General features: G+C 36.8%; 1 protein-coding gene across 2 annotated transcripts in view; it reads left to right on the top strand.

Annotated features, from left to right (window-relative positions):
• The window catches only part of atrnl1b (attractin-like 1b), an 88,206-nt gene that overhangs the window by 13,307 nt on the left and 51,173 nt on the right, over positions 1–23,726 (top strand). Inside the window, exons 6-20 of one of the 2 annotated variants that reach the window (XM_026276392.1) lie at positions 383–557; positions 959–1,046; positions 2,140–2,395; positions 3,242–3,425; positions 3,527–3,681; positions 4,262–4,346; positions 4,425–4,636; positions 6,243–6,361; positions 6,460–6,592; positions 7,374–7,561; positions 10,132–10,345; positions 10,458–10,646; positions 13,493–13,711; positions 15,335–15,472; positions 17,522–17,615. In XM_026276392.1, the coding sequence (XP_026132177.1) occupies positions 383–557; positions 959–1,046; positions 2,140–2,395; positions 3,242–3,425; positions 3,527–3,681; positions 4,262–4,346; positions 4,425–4,636; positions 6,243–6,361; positions 6,460–6,592; positions 7,374–7,561; positions 10,132–10,345; positions 10,458–10,646; positions 13,493–13,711; positions 15,335–15,472; positions 17,522–17,615 (2,449 nt within the window). Of the gene's footprint in view, positions 1–382; positions 558–958; positions 1,047–2,139; positions 2,396–3,241; positions 3,426–3,526; positions 3,682–4,261; positions 4,347–4,424; positions 4,637–6,242; positions 6,362–6,459; positions 6,593–7,373; positions 7,562–10,128; positions 10,346–10,457; positions 10,647–13,492; positions 13,712–15,334; positions 15,473–17,521; positions 17,616–23,726 lie in introns of both variants that reach the window. The other variant, XM_026276391.1, reaches the window with a different exon arrangement.

The following is a 23,726-nucleotide window of genomic DNA, read 5'->3' as shown; positions in this document are numbered from 1 at the left end:
TTTATTTCAGGTTTATTTTACAGGGCACGGGTACATTTTATTCATATTTTAATTCATTTATATTATTGTTTTTTGGCACGCTTTTTAAATACACTTTGAAGTCCAGCTACAAAGTCAAAATAAAACACTGGATTAGATCTGCCCGTGTGTCATGTGACCATTAACCAATATTAGAGAACCATAAACATGAACATGTGTTGTTACATTATTGAAATATTAGCTTAAAAATCTCATGAGTACTTGAGAATACTATGATAATATTTTATGTCAAAAATAAAATTCTTTCTTTCTTTTCTCTATCAATTCAATTCAATATATGCTTTATTGGTACGACAATTATTATAAGGTATTGTGTGTCTTTCTCTCTATTTCTCTCTCTCAGGTCCAGACTGCTCACTAACAGTGCCCTCCACTGAGTCTTACTGGATCATGCCTACTGTGAAGCCTTTTGGAGCATCGCTGGGAAGAGCATCTCATAAGGCCGTGGTGCAGGAAAAGATCATGTGGGTTGTTGGTGGCTACGTCTTTAACTACAGCAACTTTCAGATGGTACTAAAGTAAGTGATAATTCAGAGAGCTGTGCACAGCATAACAAAAAGGCTTATTTGCATATGTGCGTATGTGACCGTAATCTAAAATAAAACAATAGAATGGCAGGAACAATACTAATACTAATAATAAATCAGTGTGAGCTGTGGTTGGAGTAGAGTTTGATTAATTTGACAGTTTGAGGGTAGAAACTGTGAGTCTAAATGTTCTCTGAGGGAGCTCTTTGTGGACGGAGCACTTCCGACGTTGTGGATTTGACATTTCAGTTTAAAGTCTTGGAGAAAGTACTTATTACTGGAATATTGGATAATTTGTGTAATTATGAAGCCATCTCAGTCTGAACAATGTTTTTTTCCACTTTAGTTATGGAAATGACTATAGAGGAAACCATTTTTTTTCCCCTTTGCAGTTATAATCTGGAAAGTGGCATCTGGAACACTGTGCCCATCAGTAGCGGACCCCTGCCGAGATACGGACACTCCTTGGCACTATATCGGGTAACATCAAAGTTGAAATGTTACAAAAACATTTAGAAAGAAATTTTTTTTATTTGTCTTTAAGCTAAATAGCTGTAATCAGTGTCTGAATGAGTGAACAAGGCTATTTAGCTGATTACATGTTCTAGCTTTTGGTCTGTGTATGCTGCTTTGAGCATCTAAACAAGGAGGATCCTGCAACAGCAGTTATTGTTCTCTCTTCTTGGCAATAATTAAAGTTAAAACAACTTTCTCCACAGTTTATGAATGTTATCATTTGCAGAGATGTTTTAGCTGACCTGGAGTTTATGGTCTTTGCATTAGCGTTTCTACAAATACTTAAATACCGGTTTATCCGGACTATAAGTCACAGTTTTTTTCATAGTTTGGCTGGTCCTGCGACTTATAGTCAGGTGCGACTTATTTATCAAAATTAATTTGACATGAACCAAGAGATATGAACCAATAGAAAACATTACCGTCTACAGCCACGAGAGGGCGCTCTATGCTGCTCAGTTCTCCTGTAGTCTACACTGAAGACATAGAGCGCCCTCTCACGGCTGTAGACGGTAATGTTTTATCTTGGTTCTTGGTTCTAAAAAAATGCGACTTTTAGTCCGGTGCGACTTATATAGGTTTTTTTCCTCGTCATGATGTATTTTTGGGCTGATTCGACTTATACTCAGGTGCGAAAAATATGGTAATTAAATTAATGACATTTCTTGATATGATTTATATATTAGATACACTACCATTCAAGTCAGTAAGATTTTTAATACTTTTAAAATTTTTTACTTTTATTTCGCAAGAAGAAGAATCCATTAAATTGATCAAAAATAACAGTGAACACATTCATAACGTGTGAGTGGTTGATTGCTGTGTCTGTGTTCTTTAATGTGTGGATTGTCACTAGATCAACAGCAGAACTTTCCACTCCCATCTGTGTTTTTATGATATTGCGCTTTCATGCTAATTTGCCTTGTTTAGTAAATCTGGCCATTAATCACATGCACCGCCATGTTAATTTTGGCAATCTTAGTTTGTAATATTGATCAGTAGATCAGTTGATCAACTTTCTTTAAGCATGTTATTTAATAATTTTTCTTTCTTTCAGAATGACATCTACATGTTTGGCGGCAAGTTGGAGATGGGTGCCAGTAACGTGACAGATGAACTGTGGGTGTTTAACATACCCAAAATGACGTGGTCGCAGAAGACCCCCAGTGTGCCGGCCCATGGCCTGGTCTACGCTGTGGAAGGCCACTCTGCCCATATAGTAGAGCTGGAGAACGGTGATGTGGTGATGGTGGTCATCTTCGGCTACTCCTCCATCTACAGCTACATCAGCAATGTTCAGGAATACAACATCAGTGAGTGACTGAGTAGTGTATTTGATTGGGATTGAGAAGTTCTGTAGGTACGTTGTATAAAGTGTCATTTAAGTATTATTATATGTAGCATGTATTAATATTTTAAAATACTGTTTTCATTTTGATTGTTCATTTTATGTGTTTTTGTTATTTGTATTAGTTTTAGAAGTTTTTTTTTTTTTTTTTTTCTATTTTGGTTTAATTTATATTAGATTTTGGTGATTTTTTTTATTTATTTACGTTTCCATTTAATATTTATATTTAATTTTTGCTTTATTTCAATAGTGAATTAGTAGTTAAATAAAACATTTAAAAATAGTTATATAAAAATTAAATAATGAAATGTTTTAATAGTTTTAGTTAACAGTAACAACACTGGTTGTGCATTTTGTTGTCATTTAAAGATGATGTAAAAACTTTTGAGAGCAGCTGTAAAACGAGTAGATCTGCATCAGTTGAAACAGATTTGATTTTTAATTTTACCCCAGCGGTCCAGTAGATGGAGCTGTGGTTCTTTGCAAAGACCAGTGTACAGATAAAATATTGCCAGAGGCTCTGTGTCTCTCAGGCTGAAGCTTTCGGATAATCTGTACCTTTTTTTAATCCTGTTAAACTCCTGGATAAGGGCATAATCTTTATGTGCTCAAGTGATCTTACAAGGGTTTGTGAACTTATACCACAAACCAGATCTCATTGGAATGAGGTAAGTCATTGTTATTCCACTCATTATACTGAAACATCAAGTCAAATTCTCACAGACTGGTTATTGAGAGACAAAGCAGGTTTTATAATTAAAGAGAATATTATATTTAAAGGTGTACTCAATGATTTTGTTTCTGTGCACAGGGACAAACACATGGCTAGTGCCAGAGACCAGAGGAGCGATCGCTCAGGGTGGGTACGGCCACAGCAGCGTGTATGACAGCAGCAGCAAGAGCGTGTACGTCCACGGGGGCTACAAATCTCTTCCAGCAAACAAATACGGCCTTGTGGATGATCTTTACCGCTATGAGGTTCAGACCCGCACATGGTAAGAGCACACAGACGGATTTAACACAAAATTTCATTTTAGAGGAATAGTTAGTTTCAGATTTGGTGCAACAATTTGATGATGTTTGTTGTGTGTTGCAGGACGATTCTTAGAGAAAGCGGTTACCCACGTTACCTGCATTCGTCTGTGCTGCTGGGAGGAACTCTGCTCATCTTTGGAGGAAATACCCACAATGACACCTCTCTTAGCAATGGAGCCAAATGCTTCTCTGCTGACTTCCTCGCCTATGACATTGGTTAGTGATGATACTTTACTGCGTGTTTGATATACTCTACCATTAAAAAGTTTGAGGTTGGTAGTATTTATTAAATGTTTTTGTAATACATTTCTTATGTTCACCAAGGCTGCATTTATTTGATGAAAATACAGTAAAAATAATAGTTTTTGTTTTTGAATATGCAATTTATTCCTGTGATGGAAAAGCTGCATTTTCAGCAGCCATTACTGCAGTCTTTAGTTATTAGTATTAACAATGTGGATTTTTTTTTTTTTGTAAGGATTCCTTGATGAATAGAAAGTTCAGAAGGAACATTTTTTCTGTTTGAAATATATATTTTTTCTAAAAATCTAAAAATCACTTTTTATCAGTTTAATGCATCCTTGCTGAAAATACTTACTGACCTCAAACGTTGGAAATGGTAAAGTGGTGAGAAAATATTATGATAATTATACATATTATTAATATAATAAATGCCTTTTCATAACAAAAAATGAATATAATCTAAAAAATTATAAAATTAACTTTTTTTGCTAAATGTTCCATAGTTATGACTATATAATTCTTAAACAGATGTGTTTTTTCTTTTTTCTTATAGCGTGTGACGAGTGGAAGGTCCTTCCCAAACCAAACTTGCACAGAGATGTGAATCGCTTTGGACATACTGCAGTGACCAGTAATGGGTGAGAAATCTAAATGAACACACACACTCACAAAATGTTGTTGTATACTTAAAATTCTCCATCTTCTTTTCCTTCTAGGTCCATGTATGTGTTCGGGGGTTTCTCCAGCGTCCTTCTGAATGACGTACTAATCTACAGGCCACCCAGCTGTGAGGCCTTCCTGGGGCAGGAGCGTTGTGAGGCCGCAGGCCCTGGTGTGCGCTGCATTTGGAAAGAGAGCTACTGCATGTCCTGGGAGCCCAGCTTCACTAACAGTGCTACACCTGCTCCTTTCTGCCCTGCCAAAGCTGGTAGGTATCTGGAAGAGGCTTAGAGACTCCCCTGCCACCCTCAGCTAAAACATTTTCCACCGTGCCCAAGCCAAGAAATCAGCCCTTCTTGTGTGTGCTGATCTAAGCCCTCGGGTTTGCTGCTACATTGTGCACTGGCTGTGTTAATGAGAGAGTAATGGAGGGGGCACAAGCTGTCTGAAGCAGACACAGAGGAGAGTTTCCCACAGCCCTCCTCTGCTCTGCAGGACTGCCAGTTTGTTTGATCTTTTGCCACCTGTCAGAACACAACCAATCACACTAAACCAGCCAAAATTTTGTCTTTGAGAGTGAGTGTGTGGACCTCCAGCCAATGCAATATTTGGCTTCATTTCGTTTGATTTGAGGTCTGGAGAGGTGCATGCTGGGATAATCCCTGGCAGTGCTGGCCTTGTTATGGTATTTGAGTGGTTCCGTGTTTTCTGCATCGCTGTTTGCCGCTGTTAAATCTCTAGTACTACTACAGTACTACAGCAATTCAAAAAAAAAAAAAAAAAAAAAAAAGAAATCTCCAGTCTGAATGAAAAAAAAAAAAAAGACTACGTACTCTGAAATAATGCCAGAACACATACAACATGACTATTGAGGCCAATAACAATAATTACTTGATTAGACTTGATTTAAATCATTCACTAAATAAATGTACATTTACAAAAGGACTGTTTTGTTATATTCAGTATGGTGAAACTTTAATCAGTTTTATTACTGAATTGTGATTTTATTTTTGTATAGTTTTTTTTTGTGGGTAAAATGTAAGCAAATACATTTTTTAAAATTAATCAACATTGGTTTCATAATTGATAATAGTAAGAAATGTTTCTGAATCACCGAATTAGCATGATCAACAAGAATGATTTCTGAAGGTTTACGTCACTGAAACTTTTTTTAGTTTTTTTGCATAACAGAAATCACATTTCAATACATCATTGCAACAAAACAGTGGTTTTTAATTGTAATAATATTTCACAATATTGCTGTGCTTTAATATAGATTTGAACAAATAACTAACTATATATTTTGGAGAAGAGTGGTGCTATAATAACTATTTACTATTTATACAATACTTTTATGTATGATAATAATACTATATAGTAACTATAATTGTATGTATTTGTATATAAATATGTGTGTTGGCTGATACCATAATTCATAGAATAATTAACACTTATAGGTTTACTGTAGATTAAGTTGCTGTACAAGAAATGATGCTGTGTTGTGTGTTTAAATATAGCTTTTTAAGACTAGGGAAGAGGTAGCAAATGTGGTGAAGTAAGGACATGGAGACACTCGTTATTATTGAATAAAGGATTGTCAAAAGAAACAGACGTAGAACAGAGGCCTCTTTGATTCTCTGCATAAGTCACACTGTTTGAAGTCTTGCGATTAGAAGTAAATGGGGAATAGGTAAAAGGGAAGGTGTTTGAAGTGCTAAATGTTTCTCTTCTACTTTGGTTAAGGGTCTGATATGAGAGTTGGTTGTGAAAGAGCTTGGATGTCTCTCTAGATTAATATCTGTTGGATATTAATACTTAGGACTGCCAGTTTTTCGCTCCTCATCTCTGCCATCTCTGCTTTGTCTCTGCTCTAGCCACGGTGGATGAGAGATGTTACCGCTTTTCAGACTGCACCAGCTGTACCGCCAACACTAATGGATGTCAGTGGTGTGACAGCAAGAAATGCATCTCAGCTCTCAGTAACTGCACTGCTGTAAGTTGGCCTGCAGAGGGCACCGGTGTTCCACCACACAATATGCACTAGTATTCCTGCGTTTGTTTCTCTCTTTTGACTTTTTTTTCTTTTACTAGACTGTGAAGAATTTCACCAAATGTCTAATCAGAAACGAGCAGATTTGCAGTAAGATGGCCAACTGCAAGAGCTGCTCCCTCAACCTCAGCTGCCAATGGGATCCTCAACAGCAGGAATGTCACACCCTTCCTGGTAAGAATGGCAGAGGATGATAAGAGAGAGATTTTATTTGGTGAACAGAGATTGATGGCCAAAAATGGGCTTGTCAAGCAATTTTCACACATTAAAAGAATGAGTTTGGAAACACTGAATGCATCTGCCATCTTAGATGAATTTGAAACAGTGAGCTTGCCACAATGCATTCTGGATTTGTATTTTAGCCAAAAGAAGTTATCTTACATTTTGCAAAAGGCTTTGTGATGGGAGCATGCCTATGTTTACTTTAAAATGTTGTCTAGACAGAAAGGTCTCTAGTTTTTCTGAACTGAGCCCATGTTCAGCAGACACCCCTTCTTTTTCTGCCAGTATCTCTGGTTTGTAAATTACATAAAGAGCTTATTTAATTGTTTTTTATATACTGTATATATTTGTGTGTGTGTGTGTGTGTGTATATATATATATATATATAGAGTATATATAGAGTTTATATATAGTATATATTTGTGAGTGTCCGTGCTCTTTGTGATTTTTGACCTAAGAAACCTGGGATTCCCGACACCTTTTTCTTCTTTAAATTGTAAATTCGCTAAATCATTCTGTCTGATTGTGCTTTGCATTTTCCACTTTGGTAATGTTTTTAACCGTCCACTTTTCTTAAATTAGCTATTGGCCCTTTTACAGCTTCACTTGGTTCTGAAGAGTAATTTTCATTATGTTAAGAGCTCTCCTGCTGTCTCTGAATAACAGAGATCAAAGGAGAAATGGGAAAAATATGAGGCTTGAGATAAATGCTCCTTATATGACTTCTCTGTAGCTCAGCTGTGTGGAGACGGCTGGAGCAATGTGGGGGATGCCTGTCTTCAGATCAACTCCAGCAGGGAGAGCTATGACAATGCTCAGCATTATTGCAAGAACCTGGAGGGAAACATCGCCTCCCTTCCCACAGCCAAGCAGGTGGATTTTGTGCTGGAGGAACTGCAGAAGTACCAGCAGAAGGGGAAGGTTTGTGTCTGCTCATATTTGCACTACCAGTAAGAAGTATTTTCCACGTTTTAGAATAGAAGTAAAGTCATTCGAACTTATCCACAAATTGGATAATTAAGTTTTTTAATTATTTTTATAGTGAATAACGATTGTTTTCTATTGTAATTAGTGCTGTCAAATCGAGTAATTGCAATTAATCGCAATTAATCACATCCGAAATGAATATTTTTTAAATATAATATATATATTAGTGCTGTCAAAATTAGCGCGTTAACGCATTCGATTAATTTGAAATATTTAACACGTTAAAAAAAAATAACGCAATTAACGCGGTTGCAGTTTTTTTTTATTTCCAGTTGTGGCCTATGTGTGTTCAACGTGCAAAGAAATATGGATAAGACCAAGGAAGGACTTCTAGACGGAAAGTTTCAGTATAAAACATGGATTACTCTTCAGTCTGCCACAAGAAACATTATACTCTTCATTTAGTCTGCCACAAGAAACAGCAACATTAAAATCATGAACTCAAATGTCATTGTTAAAAAAAAAAAAAAAAAAAACAATGACTGTAACAGTGCGTAAATCAGACCTTTCTGTAACGCTAACGTTAATAAGCTTAAACGAAAATAACATAATAATTGTGTAGCGGAGTATTTTTTGTACACAGTGCCGCGAACTGTCAATCACTCTTGTACGCGCGCATCACTGTCCTCCTCGCAGCTGCAGCAACTTGCGCTCTCTCTCTTCATCAAGCTTTAAAACAAAAAGGGGACAAAAAGATCATATTGTCTTTGTGCATAGGCTATAGATTAATTAGATAAATGAATATCTAAATTTGTGCCTTGCCGTCTACGGTATTTTTTTAGAACTTAGAAAAAAGATGCTGCAGCCAATGAACAGCCAGCGGGGGCTGCAGGACGACTCAACCTCCGCAGACAGTTTTTAATGTTTATCAGACAATAAATACTCAAGATTTTGCTTTAGTATAACTCACAACGAGTTTCACACACCTTCTCCGGCCACGTTGAGTTGTTGACACTTAACAGTGGGAAAAGCGACACATGCGCTATTCACTTGTATAACTTAAGGCTGAATGGGTAATGCAGTTTCTGCTCTGGGTGGGATGAATTAGGAAGCTTGCATTGTGAAGGGCGCTCTGAAAATCGGCAGGGCAGGTAAAAGATTAAAACCTCTATTAAAACAGATGGTCCAAATGAGCGTACCGCTTACAAGCACGTTCTGGGCGCACGGAGAGGTGGCGGTACGCTCAAGAGCTATATTTGGAAGTGGCGGTACCAGTGCGTACTGGCCCACTTAAAGCACTGGCAATGACTATACTTTGGATTTTTTTTGCAGTCCACTTAGAATTCAACATGGAAATCATTTTTGTTTTTTATTGGCATTGATTGTTTTGAAATTCAAATGGTACTTACATGCCTGTGTTTTTATTTCTGTAATAAATATGGCTTTCAAGCCAACAGTTAATTTGGAGGATATTGATGGTTTATTGCAGGTATGTTGTTTACATGAGAAAATCTGTGTTACAAGTTAAACATAAATTCCAATAAACAATCATATTTTGAATTTAAATAGTTTCTTTGTCTTGAGTTTACATTAATTATTTACATTTTACATTTACATATCCAAAAAGTTTCAGTCTTTTAATTGCGATTAATCGTGATTAATCGCGATTAATTTAAAAAAATTGTGCGATTAATTAGTTAATTTTTTTTTAATCGATTGACAGCACTAATATATATATATATGTGTACCGTACTGTGTTTGTGTGTTTGAAAAAAAATCGAACCGTTCGATTCTCCACACACGGTTCGGCACGCGCTGGAATCACGGTTCAACTTAAATCTGACAATGCATCTGTAATATGGTTTGTTATAGATAACACGTAAAAAAACAGCAATTATAAAAAAAAAAAAAAAAAAAATTGGACAAACCAATCACTCTTGTTCAATGCGAATGCCGTATGCTGGAATATGAGCAGTCATTTATTCCGTCATCACCCTGGGTGGTGATAGCGCGCACACACATGTGAGACTTGGACAGCACACATTAATGTGTGTTTAAAATAAATTAATTTAATCTTTGCTAGTTTAAACATTTAAGAGCCGAAGGATGCAAACTCCAAGTTTCATAATATTTCTGTGGAAGAATTTTAGTTCCTAATTTGGACCCACTTTATATTAAGTGGCCTTAACTACTATGTACTTACATTTTAATTAATAATTTAGTACAATGTACTTATTGTGTACATACATGTTTTTACATTGTACTTGTATTAAAAAAAAGACATATAATTACATCCCTATTTAATTTCTGTAATTACATTTATAATTACACTGTTGACCCATACTTTACACCTTAACCCACCCTTAAACTTACCCATACCTCCAACCCTCTCCCTAACCTTACCTCTATCCCACCTCAATAGCAGCAAAAGTGTTTTACAATACAATATGAACACAATAAGTACAGTACTTATTTTTTTATGTAAGTACATAGTAGTTAAGGCCACCTAATATAAAGTGGGACCCCTAATTTTATTCGCGTGACTCATTGCGTTTGTCCAGCAGAAACTGTCCCCATGGGTTGGCCTGAGGAAGATCAATGTGTCATACTGGGGCTGGGAGGACATGTCTCCATTCACTAACACCTCTCTTCAGTGGCTGCCTGGTGAGCCCAATGACTCAGGCTTCTGTGCTTACCTGGAGAGAGCTCAGGTCTCTGGCCTCAGGGCCAATCCCTGCACCGCCAACACAGACGGCCTCATCTGTGAAAAACCAGTCGGTGGGTCTCGGTTTCCCTTTTACTCTTAGTGAACGCTTGGAAATAAGCTAATAAGATACAGTACATACATATTCCCTTTTCAGCAATCTCATACATATTTCCTCCTTTGTAGTGAGCCCGAACCAAAACGCCCGCCCGTGTAAGACGCCCTGCTCTCTGCGTACCTCTTGTGAGAACTGCACCAGCCAGGCCATGGAGTGCATGTGGTGTGGAAGCACCAAACGCTGCGTGGACTCCAATGCCTACGTCATCTCCTTTCCCTACGGCCAGTGTCTGGAGTGGCAGACAGGAGACTGCTTGTGTGAGTATTTAATTTACATGTAGTGGCCATTACTGCTTATAATCTGCCCCAGAGATTATCTTTGGTCTTTTTTTTTTCTTTACATATTCCGCACTGATTTTGAGGAGGAAAAGAAACTGGAATGTGTAACATATTAGGCAGCATAACAGTTTTCAAAAATAAGAAACACTAAATAAAATAAAATGGTTTCTGAAGAATCGTGTGGCACTGAAGATTGGCGTAATGGCTGCTGAAAATTCAGTTTTTGCCATATATAAATAAATGTAATTTAAAATGTATTAAAATAGAAATCTGTTATTTTAAATGGTAATAATATTTCAGTATTGTTTTTAATGTAGCAAAGTAATGCAGCTTTGGTGACCACAAGAAACTTCTTTCAAAAACATAAAAAAAAAAAAAAAAGTCGGTAACACTTTAGAATAATGGTCCATTAGTTAATGTTAGTTAATTCATTAAGTAACACGAACAAACAATGAACAATACATTTATAACTGTATTTATTAATCTTCGTTAATGTTAGTTAATAAAAATAGTTATTCATTGTTAGTTAGCATGCTTATTCACTGTGCATTAACTAATGTTAACAAGCACAACTTTTGATGTGAATAATGCATGAGTAAATGTTGAAATTAACATCAGCTAAGATTAATAAATGCTGGAGAAGGATTGTTCTTGCTTAGATCATGTTAACTAAAGTAGTTGAGTAACATTAACTAATGGACCTAATGAACTAATAGATTATTCTAAAGTGTTACTGACCCCAAACATTTGAAGTATTTGTAGTGTGCATTTATAATGTAAATTTATTTTTATTTTTATTTTTGTTTAATTAACAATTATATAATTAATTGTTATTTTATCTGAATACTTTTGGACTTTTGTTAAGACATTTTGTTTGTTAAAATTAAAGCTGAATTACAAGAGCTTTTTTCTCCAGAAACCCCATAGCCTTTTTTCATGGCAGTGCTTCAGTTTGAGTATACCCTTTTTACTGAGGAGAAAGTTGCTCTGCGGAGTCTTTCAGAGAAAGATGCAACCAATCATTGCCTGTCAGCGTCCTGGGTTGTGTGAGTTCTTCATCTCTATCAGATCTGTTGTTTCATCCCATTAGCTGAACTGCTTGGCCTCTGATCCGCCTGTAATGTGCAATTAGTGTTTCAATTTGTCTGCCTAAGCGTTCGCTCGTCCCTCTTGGGCGTTCAAGAATGGATGCTTATGGTACACTTTGGCACGCTAAGTGATGAAAACTTTAAGGAAACGACATAATTTGGCATAAACGTTCGTCGGGGAATATTAAAAAGAGGCCTTGACATTCCTCAAATACCTTAATGTTGCTGATTTTTCACTTTGCATTCACATTTACATTCGGTGTGTTTGAAATGCATTTTGTTTACTGACAATTGATTTGCTACAGAGCTGTGTTATGCCATCTTTGTCCCTCAGACTAAAGACTTTAAGTGCTCATAATGTCTTATTTCACCCTATCAGACAGTGAGGTAAGCGTACAGGGGACACGGACACTCTCCGACTGTAGTCTGTTTTTATGACAGGCCTAGCCTTACTGATAGAACTTCCATTATGCTCAGTCTGATGGAAAATGAATTAAAAGCTCTCCGCCAGAAGGAGGTGGTACGATTCTGCAAATCTGTCTGGCTTTTTGTCACCAAAATGTGTCTCTCTGTCCGAGTGATGGTTACTTAACATTTCAACTGCTCTGCCATAAGCCTCGGACTGTGTCAGCGCCATTTTAAAGATCTATTTTTGTTTCATGCTTCTCCTCGTATTTTTTTCCTCTTTTTCTCTTCAGGGTGCTTTGTCTCTGTCAGAGCATGCATGGATGAGTTTGACTCACACTTTTAGGTGGCAGTGATTTGCACTGGGATGTGGGGAGCTTGTGTGTGTGTCGACCCCAATATTGTAACAGTCTGATAAATTCGGTCTTAAATCTGGGGGCTTCTGTCGCTGCTTGGGTGAGCTGAAGGTCATTTGTTTACAGTCGGTTTGTACCATGTCCTTGTCGCATTACTGGAGATGAACCATTTGACTTGTTCCTCATCCTCATCTCTCTCAACAGTTGCCTGTTGGCATGGCCACATTAGGTATCATAACTAAGTGTTTTGGGTGCTAATGAACATGAAATGGTGTTAGCGACTCATTTTAGGTAATTTATTTAATTAATTTCAAATTGTTATGAGTAGGGCACGATAAATCACATGCTATATTAAATGTGCATCTTGTCTGTAAAGCCTGTTCTTTTAATTTGCTTGGTGCCAATAAATTAATGTCGGTGAAATCATGTACTTTCACTATTTGAATCAGCAAGGATGTAATCTGTCTCAGAGTTGTCTTTCCACGTCTATCCCGTCTAGACATTTCCTCACTCCTAAACAAATGATTTTTTTTCTTTGCATGCCGAATCAAATCATATGGTGCTGTTGAGGATCTGTCAACTCCTGCAGCTGAGAATCCATGAACTCTTGCCAGCGTAATGACTAACATTGTGCTTTTTCGCTGTTACTGCTGCCATCATATTGACCCTGAATACACTTTGCGTGTAATGCTTGTTGTTGCGTGGTCTGAGATCCTCAGAGATGTGATTTGGCTGCCGGGGAGGTGGATCAAACTGAAAGAGACTGACGCATATGGCTGTGATGTGCTCTTTAGGGAGAGTGAACTTTCTGGTGGTATTTGAGAGCATATTACTCAGTCAGTGGAGTGATATGCCCCGTGAGAGCTTGAAAGTATCATTTAAGCGCGTCTTTGTTGTTTCTCAATGTTTATTTCTCAGAATTTGCTGGCTTTTTTCTCTTCGGCTTCTCATCTCTCTCTTTTCTCTGTCATTGCAGCTCAGAACTGCTCTGGTTTGCGTACATGTGGTCTGTGTCTGGAGCAGCCTGACTGCGGCTGGTGTGGGGACCCTAGTAACACCGGCCGAGGACAGTGCATGGAGGGTTCGTATCGCGGACCCATGAAGAGCCCCTCAAAACAAAGCCAAGACATGGTGCTGGAGACGGGGCTGTGCCCAAAAGACAGAGGCTTTGAGTGGGCCTTCATCCAGTGCCCTGGTGAGAACCACCCACATTTTGACAATCACGTGCACACTTGACCTTTAAAGAGCAAGTTTGTTCCACCAGGGGTTTTCAGACTGAAGGGCAGGAGTGCAAGGTGATCTGCAAAAAAAAAAATATAGAACAAAATGATCACATGTATTTTTTTAGGGCTGTAATTGTTAACATATGTATATAAGATATTAACGAAATATGTTTAGTAACAGTAAATGATGAGTGATAAATGTACTGTTTTAAGAAAGAAAAAGTGATCAGAAATGGTGACAAATTGATCATAATTCAAACTGATCATAAGTGACTGTGCTATTTTAATAAAATATTTTTTCAATAAATGCAAGTAGCTTTTCGATTCATCAAATAATCTTGAAAAAAGTTTCCTGTTATCCATTAAAATATTACATGTATGTACAAGAACGCTTGTTGAGCATAAGAAACTTTTTTTAAAAACATTAAGAAATATTACTGACCCCAAACTTTATATATTTATGCATTTATTTATTGTTGTAATTGAAAATTGTAGGTATTTCCCTAATAAAAATGTAATTTACTTTAGGACACTGACAATATATACAAATGATTGTGTTGTCTGTAAAGTATCAATCTTCGCATTTTTACACAATATAAATGGGTTTTAAACATGAAAATATGTAGCTGTTTCATATTTTTGGAAAGGGATCCCTCACCAGGGGATCATTATATTTGGGAGTTCTAGGCATTAAAAGTTTCAATATCCTTTAGTTTTCAATTGACCTATCGGTAAGCCCCGCCCATCTTAGATACTGTTGTGGACTCAAACAAACAAACGGAGTTGATAACTGTCTTACAATGACAGCTGTCAGTGTGAAAAGCCTATATCTTTTTGATACATTTTGGACACAGGAGGACCACCATTCAAGTGCAAGGAGGGATGTATAAAATGTTTTAAAATAAATAGTGTGGGTATTAATGTGGAAGCCAGGGTTTACAGATCACAACGCAAGTGGAAGAAGCCTGTTACGGTTATCATGATCGCACATGACATAATCCTGGATCAACACCGTTCATGTATTGCAGGGTACAATTAAATCAATTTACATTTAACTCTTTTAATATGAAGAAACTGTGAAATGTAGACCTTCGTTTATGTGTTTTTGACACTCACTAACTTTAACGTTAGATACTTCTAGCCAGCGATACCTTTCTGTAGCACAATATGACATGAATGTTCTGCTTGAGGAGATGAAAATTGTAACTTAATGAGACAACCAGAAAACAAACATTTTTGTCTTCTTTGGTATTGGGGGTGAACACTTTGGGACATTTGGCTCCGTTTTGTTTGGTTTTAAGAGATAGAATAAAATCAATTCCATTGCCTGTCCTCTCAGGATACCTGGAGTCACTGTTACAAGTAATCCAGGCATATCGATTTTTGAAGCATGAACCCCATAAAAACGATGCGAGCTTCGGATCTTCCGATGTTTCTCTATGGCGCTGAAACCTACAGATGTCCTAGTTCCACTGCCCCTTTCACTGATCCTCGACTGCCATTGGTTCATCTGCGTTTGAGGAGAGGGGCTTACCAATAGGTCAATTGAGTCATCTCTGACATCAAGATTTGTAAAAATTCCTTTTATTTCCCAGCATGCCAGTGCAATGGCCACAGCACGTGTGTGAATGGCAGCGTGTGTGAGCAGTGTCGTAACCTCACCACTGGGCTTCACTGCGAAACATGCTTGCCCGGATACCATGGAGACCCAACCAACGGCGGAAAGTGTCAAGGTGAGAATAGTTGCACCTGCTACTAACTGGGCATTTTGATAGACCATTTAGCTTAGTAATGGAGAAAAGAGCACACTGGGAAATGAATGTTGAGGTCAAAGAGGTGGTTGCACTGCCAGAGGTGAGGGGCAAGATCACACACAGACAAGCACTCACATTTTTTCTCTTTTGCCCTGGAGATGTCGGTTTACAGCATTTGCCTATGATTCTAGAAGAAACGGGATATGCTGTCACAGACCATTATGCTCATAGATATGAGACAACACTCCCACCAGGACTTTTAACACTAAGAGCTAGCCATAACAAAACATTTGCCAGTTTAAACCTTCTAAAAGTGTGATTCTAAGAGGTCTCATGTTTTATTTACAACACATTTTTAAATGTAAATGGATTTGTTGTGTTCCTCAATGTTTTTGTGTAGTTTTGCCCAAGGCCTCCTTTAGTTTAATGCTTGATGGGACATCAGTTTTGAAACTGCGGCCTGCAAACATTAGGCACTATCATGTTTCCCATTTTCTTGAGAAATATGATATTCATATTCCTTCTTAAAAGCAGACCAGCTTACAAAAGGCGTTCATACGCACACCAGCATAGACCTTTGATATACGACCTACAGGATTCTGGGCTTTAGAGACAGGATAGAATTGGTCCTATGCATGCTGTCATGTATGTTTAGCACAGCGGAAAAAAGCCTGTCAGCCCAGTGATCTGCAGCCATGTTAGTGCAGCCTGAAGAGCGTGTGTAGAATTAAAGCTTATTTTAGAAATAATTATAGTCCACTGCTCAAAAAAGGCGGAAATGGATTTTAGTACAGTTAAAAGACTGGGGCACTTAAAGATAGTGTTTTTGTAAGTGGCAAAAAACTTCTGAACTGAAATGTGCCCGTTTTGCAGAGTTTCAGAACTGGTGATCTTGAAGTGAGTCATATAATAAGTGAAATTGTCCTCATGCTTTTGAAACTCTTATCTCAAAACTTTCTCCCAGGTCCAAAAAGACAAATTTCATCCAGATTCCACAAATACACTAACATATTAACACATTAATGGCAGTAATGCCAATATAGAGTTTGGCAACTTGTTGTTTTATATGACCACTTTACATGTTATACAATATATGTTTGTACATACAGTATTATTCACAAGTTCAACTTTTTTCAAAACCATTAAAAGATATCACTCACCCCAAACTTTGGAACGGTAGTCTATATTATAAAATACAACAACAAAAATTATATAATATTTAAAAAATATATTTGTAAGTAAATTTATAAAATTGAAATAAATGTGTAGATTGGTTATTTACACATTATATTTCAAACTATTATTTAATTTTTAATATTTTTTTAGCTTATACTGCTAAATTCATATATTATAGCCATGGCCAGGTACTGTATGTGTGTGTGTGTGTGTGTGTGTGTGTGTGTGTCTATATATATATATATATATATATATATATATATATATATATATATAATTTTTTTTTTTTTTTCAAATGCACACATTATTTTCCATTTTGTTTGTTCATTGACCTCTGTGGTTAAGGATTGTAATTTATTATTTTGATTTCCATCACTGATGTTGCCTAAGGACAGTAACATGATGTTCTAATGTAATGCAGCTGAAACTCTCTTCTCTGTGAACAAATCTGAGAATAGAGGGACCACCTATGAGCTGATCTCACTGTTTTAGTCAGCTTGTTTGACTACGTTTAAGTCAGTTAAGTCATTTGTATTTGTTTTTATTTGATACAGTTTCTTCTATTTTATATGGTGTCACTGAAGTTTTCCAGAATTGCTCTGTTATAGTATTAGATAAAAAGACCTCATTCCTTATTGAAATCAACCTATTTTCTTTCAATTGAAGCGCGTTTCATAATTAAATCATGTTTAAGCTGCTAAGCTGTATTTGTAAAATCAGTCTTGTACTTCTGTGTTTGTTTTCACACAATGTTTTTTCTCTTTCCTTCCCCCTTCTGTTATCTTTACATATCTCTATACATTTCTCATCCTCCCGGTTTTGTCTTGTCCCCTCTCACTTTTTCTTCTTCAGCCTGTAAATGTAATGGCCATGCCAACGTGTGCCAGGTGCTGACGGGAAAATGCTTTTGCACCACCAAGGGTATCAAAGGCGACCAATGCCAGCTGTAAGTACATATGCTGCATGCAATCATATTCTTATATAAACAAATACATGCCAAGACTTTTTGTTTTAATATATATAATAAATGCTCGTTTAAGTAATACGTTAATATACTTGTTCAGTAATTAATAATATATATATTTTTTTCTTAAACCCAATTGAGGTTGTCCTGGATCTTTCCCCTGTTTAGTTAATACTTCCACAGCCCTTTAATCATTAAGCCCCCTGCATTCCATTTAGCTTGACTTTGTGTCCTCACAATTTCGGCTAAAGCTGACCTGCAGACGCAGCATATTTTGTCTGCATTTGTGCACACACTTTAATACCACTAATGGAGGTGGATGTTAGGTGTGGGAGTGTGCTGGCGTGTGTTTGTGACTATTAGAGAGACCAATTCTCTTTGAGAATAATGAAACTCAAGTGCTTCACTCACTGCATTGTTATATGTGCATGCAGAAATTGTAAGGAGTGGGTTGACCAGTCATGCTTATTTAGGAGACGTGGGTGTGAACTGAATTTCCCACTCAGTTGCTTCAGTCACAGAAACAGAAGCTTGTGCGCAGCTTGAAATCCGGGCTGCTGTATTGCATTCAGAGCTACAGCAGTGGATGGTGGCACCTTTGTTGTGCTCTCTTAAGAGCAGATGCTTTGTTATAGGCTGACGTGCAGTTCTGGGATATGAAGAGGTGTGCAGCTCCTGGAAGGTCTTACTTGATGCTTTAACAGTTTTATGGCAGGAAACAGGAAGCTGTGTCCTTTGTCCCTGCAGGTCTCTTTTCACACTGTATATTTTGGCACCACAGCACATTTTCATCAGAAGCAATGCTAGCTACAGCTGTACACTGTAGTAAGGTAATGTCTCAGGAGAAGTCATCATAGAAGGCATGTTTCCTTTGCTTTACTGGTTCCATTGTTAAAACTGTTATTGTTAAGTTCGGTTTTGTTTACATGAATGTTTCTTGCATATTTCTCTTCAATACAAAACTGCTCTGGCAGTATACTATAAATTACAACATTACAATTCAATCTACTATGCAAAAACATATGTAATATGTCCAGTATAGTTCAATTCCCAAATGATTAATTCTTGTGAACTGGTTCTTTTTTTTAGTGAATCAAAAGCATGGTATGACAAGTATAATTCAATTACAGAATAAGGTAGGTTATTTTAATGGGTTCAGTCTTATTAGTGAATCAGAAACATGCAGTATCATCAGTATATCTTGATTCTGAGCAAGTGACTCTTACAAGCAAGTAGTTCTCTTTAGTGAATCAAAATAGTTTGAACCAATTACTGAACAAGCAGCTCTCATGAGTTGGTTCTTGTTAAAAAAAAATAATAAAAAATGTGTTTTGATTCCTGAACAAGAGATTTAGTTCTTTTTAGTGAATCAAACTCACACAGCAGTGTTGCTTAATGTATTAACAATTAATGTTTATGAGCTCTAAACAACTGAAGTGATCAATAATCAGAAGTACTTTGCTTTTCAAATTATATAGAAAATCTATTTCAACCCAGCATTCTGCTGTGTATGATATCTAAGGTGTTGGCAGAAGCTTCTCTTTTAAAACACACACACTTTTTTTTGTCATTTCATTTTGTGCGTGTGTGATCGTGTACACAATGGGAGATGCTTGTTTTTAATTGTGTGTAACCCAATCAGGCCAAGCCAGGTCCGTTGATGATGTATTCAAGCGTGTCTTCATCACAAGGACAAATGAGTGCACAGGCTGCAGTCGAGACGGCATTACCACTTCCTGTTTATTCCTCTCCTTCTCACTCTGTTCTCTCTCTCCTTCATTACTCAAAGCGGACAGATGCCATTACCCATCCTACGTAACGAGGTCCGTAATGAAGACCATTTTTGTCACGCACAAATACTATCACACACAAAATGGTTGATTAAAGACCTGATGTGCTGCAGTGATCGCTCGCCGACCCCCTTTTAGTGCGCTGACATTGTGAAAGAGCAATTCAAAGTTTCCTTTCACAGTCCTGATCAAGACTTCAGAGCATCACGTCATTCTCCTTTGCTATCAGACGACAGCTCAACGAGAGATATTTGAAAAGATACACATGATTAAAGAAAGAAAATTGATGCAATTTGAAGCCAAATCATGCTTGATTACTGTAGAGTCCATCATCATCTTGATAGAGTGTCATGGAGTGTGTTGTGTGTGTTGTGGCACTCCAGGTGTGACCCAAATGGGGATCAAATTATGGCACTACTGAGAGTGCATTAAAGCATGCACAGCGTGTAGGTGCACTCTCACTGGAGATTAAATTAAGATACTGAGAGTAAGAGTGCATTATGTTTCACCGCCCTCACGGAGTACATTGTGTATATGTGGGCATGAACGTTGGAAACCTCTCCTTCTGATTTGCAGTGTATGGGTGAGGGAGAATAGTCATTTTTGAAATGTCATCCAGATTAAAGGCTAGGGGACTGATATGCAGAGGTTTTAAAATGCCTGTGGTGCAGTTTGTCCTGTGTCCTCTGTACCGTGGTAAAACTGTACTCTACCTTGTCCTCTCATATTTATCACCAACTCTCAGAAAAAACAATATGAATGCTTCAGCTCCTTATGATAAAGGTGGATCCCTGCAAGCTAAGGGCAAATATATTTACAGTATGAGATGGAGGTCTGTGTATTTTTAACTGTGAGGATAGTGCAGACTAGTAGGTGTATTTAAAAGGTAAATGTTTAAAAAAAAAAATAATTCACATGGCTGGATGTCGATCCAGTTTTCCCAGTTCTGTTTGATTCATAAATCAAAATTGCTCCTGAATAAATGAACGGCTAAGTAAACAGAACATAAATATGGAAGCCCATTTCAGCAAAAAAAAAAATAAAAAAACTAAAAAACTAACAAACAAACAACAACAAAAAATGCTTTGATAAATAAAATACTGTAAATTGAAAAGTAAAATAAAATGATGATATAAAAGGTCATAATTATGACACAAAAGTCACTGATGGCATACTAAGTCATACTAATTATGCGATTTAACTTAAAAAAAATGTATATATAAAACATGACATAAATGACATAAATTGAAATTATAAGATAGAAAGTTATGAGAAAATAAAAAATGCTGGTAAAAGAATATGACAATTATGAAATAAAAAGTTGCAATTTTGAGACGCTGTCATAATTGTAGGATAAAAATTCATTAAAACATTTTGACTTAATTGACATTTTGTCATAATTATGGCTTTTTATGTTTTAATTATTATAACTTATTATATGCTTAATTATGTTTTGCCAAAGCACTAAGTAAAAAGCACAAAACTCAGTTGCAGGATTTGTTTGTGAATCGGATTGTTTGATTTTGCATGTAACTTGAGAGGACAACTCAATAGAAAACTTTTTTTTTTTATGATTTCATGCATATTTTATTGCATTACATTCATTACAAACCCTAAAGCCAAATTTGGTTGAACTGCACATGTAATGCATGTGAACTGGGAGCATTGTGTTAGATTCGCTCCATAGTAACTAGTCCAGAACCCGGCATTCTGCATTAACTATAACATACCTTCATTATTTGTTAAAAGTGGCTTTAATGATTGATTGCATTTGCACTTCAGATACGCTTACAGGACAATGTCGTGAATCGAAAGTGAACTCCCTCTGTAGAAACTAAGTGGCGAGTTTGCTGTGAGGAGAGAGAGTGAGCGAGTTGTGCTCTCAAATGAATGCAGACTCTAATTGGACCGTCAGTTCCTGGCTCAGAAGAGCAACCGGATGTGTAATCTGCTTAGGCTGGTGGAGAGCTGGGCCGACAGCGCTGTGTTAATTGTTTAGGGTGTTAGAGATTGAGGTAGAGGAAGCTTTGGGCTGTCTCCTGGCACACTCTAATGAAGCTGAGGAAATAAAGGACTCCAACAACAGAGTGGAATTACATAATCTGCCTTAGTATGGAAAGGGACGAAGATACCACAGGCACCACACAAATTCAAACATTTTGTGATACAAATACAACAAATAAATTAGTTAATTTACTACAATTTTTTCTATTTAGAGGTTAAAAAGAAATGTTAATTTTTTTTTAGAATGTATAAATGGTAGCAGTATGCAGATATCATACAAACTCTAAGTACTGGCTACGTTATCATGGGTTTGATGCATGATAGTGGCAGTAGGATTGATTTTTTTCTTCTGGATATTATAATGTAACATAAGTAGCCACCGACCTTTGTACTGTATTGCAACATACATCATCAGAGTGTAACAGATTAGTAAAAAGAAAATAATTTTTATGGAAGTATATGGGTAGCATTATTCAATTTGGGATGTAATATGCAAAATGACAATGCAATATGTAAAATGGCAATGCATTTCTGTATTTACATTTACATTTTTCAATACATCTGTGCAACGTTTGGTGCATAATGAAAATGAAAATTTAATTACATAATTTTCATTCGCCATTTACTACACCAGTTTTAATATGTAAAATGAATATTAATTTTAACGCTTTATAAGTTGCAAAATTAAAATGAAAATGTATTACAGAAATGATTAGATATGTCTAACATGTTAAAGCAAAAACTGTGGCAAAATGATCATTTAAATGCTATTTTTCTTAATTGCATTAACACTCACAGTCAAGACACTTACGATTGCATTTTCATTCGGTGTCCCGCAATGAATGTAGCAAAACTCAATGTGCACATTGAAAATGCATTCCGAGCCGATCACGTGTCCCCGCCCTCGCGCCACGTCAATCATTGTGTGAACAAGGCGGGGCTTACAGAAGGTCAGAGACTCAAGTCTCAAGAAGAGGATTCAATCAAGTGAGACAACATGGACAAGACAGTTGGTCCGTGTATGTTTTGATCATTTCGGTTTATGGCTTCAATATTTCATTCGGACTTGTGGGCGGAGCTGAAACGCTGCTTTCATCTGATTGGTCGAATCGGATCGGTTTTCATCTGACAGCCTTCAGCTGAAATGTCTGAAACTACACTCACTGTTAATTAGCATAATATTTGAATCAGATGTAGCTGGGCACATAATTCGTGCTGCTGAGACCTGCAAATTATTTCTAGGTTGTAGTATTGTATGAATATTGTCCCACTGATAAAAATAGTGCAAATAGTTCTGTCCCTTTGGATAACAGTAAAGTGGAAATAAAAATCAATAATAGACTGAACAGTTCCATGTCTGTAACATTTACCACTCTCATCTTTTAAGTCATAAGGCACTAGGTATGTGTGTGTGTGTGACATTAATAAATAATTGTAAAAATGAATATAGTTACATTTCTAAATAAAAATAGTAAAATTAGCTCTATGCTGCTCAGTGCTCCTGTAGCCTACCCCAGAGCTCCCTCTCGCGGCTGTAGACGGTAATGTTTTCTCTTGGTCTTGAATAAATGTGACATATAGTCCAGAGCGACTTATATATGTTTTTTTCCTCGTCATGACTTATTTTTGGACTGATGCAACTTATACCGAAAAATACAGTTAACATTATTATTATTATTTATAATGAGAGTAATTGACACAGACTAGAACTTTAATGTTTCACCCAATTCAGCTCATATCTTTAGACTCGTCCGACTCGTGTTGCTTGTATAACTGGCCAGACTTACCTTCCCAAAAAATCCTATTTAATTTTATTTCATAAATTTAACTATATTTATTTCCACTTTACTGTTATCCAAAGGGACAGAACTATTTGCACTGTTTTTATCAGTGGGACAATATTCATGCAATACTACAACCTAGAAATAATTTGCAGGTCTCAGCAGCACGAATTATGTGCCCAGCTACATCTGATTCAAATATTATGCTAATTAACAGTGAGTGTAGTTTCAGACATTTCAGCTGAAGGCTGTCAGATGAAAACCGATCCGATTCGACCAATCAGATGAAAGCAGCGTTTCAGCTCCGCCCACAAGTCCGAATGAAATATTGAAGCCATAAACCGAAATGATCAAAACTTACACGGACCAACTGTCTTGTCCATGTTGTCTCACTTGATTGAATCCTCTTCTTGAGACTTGAGTCTCTGACCTTCTGTAAGCCCCGCCTTGTTCACACAATGATTGACGTGGTGCGAGGGCGGGGACACGTGATCGGCTCGGAATGCATTTTCAATGTG

The sequence above is a fragment of the Carassius auratus genome, chromosome 12 (assembly GCF_003368295.1).
Source record: "Carassius auratus strain Wakin chromosome 12, ASM336829v1, whole genome shotgun sequence".
Lineage (NCBI taxonomy): Eukaryota > Metazoa > Chordata > Actinopteri > Cypriniformes > Cyprinidae > Carassius > Carassius auratus.
Note: the sequence above shows the minus strand (reverse complement) of the source record. Positions and strands in the feature narration are given on the sequence as shown.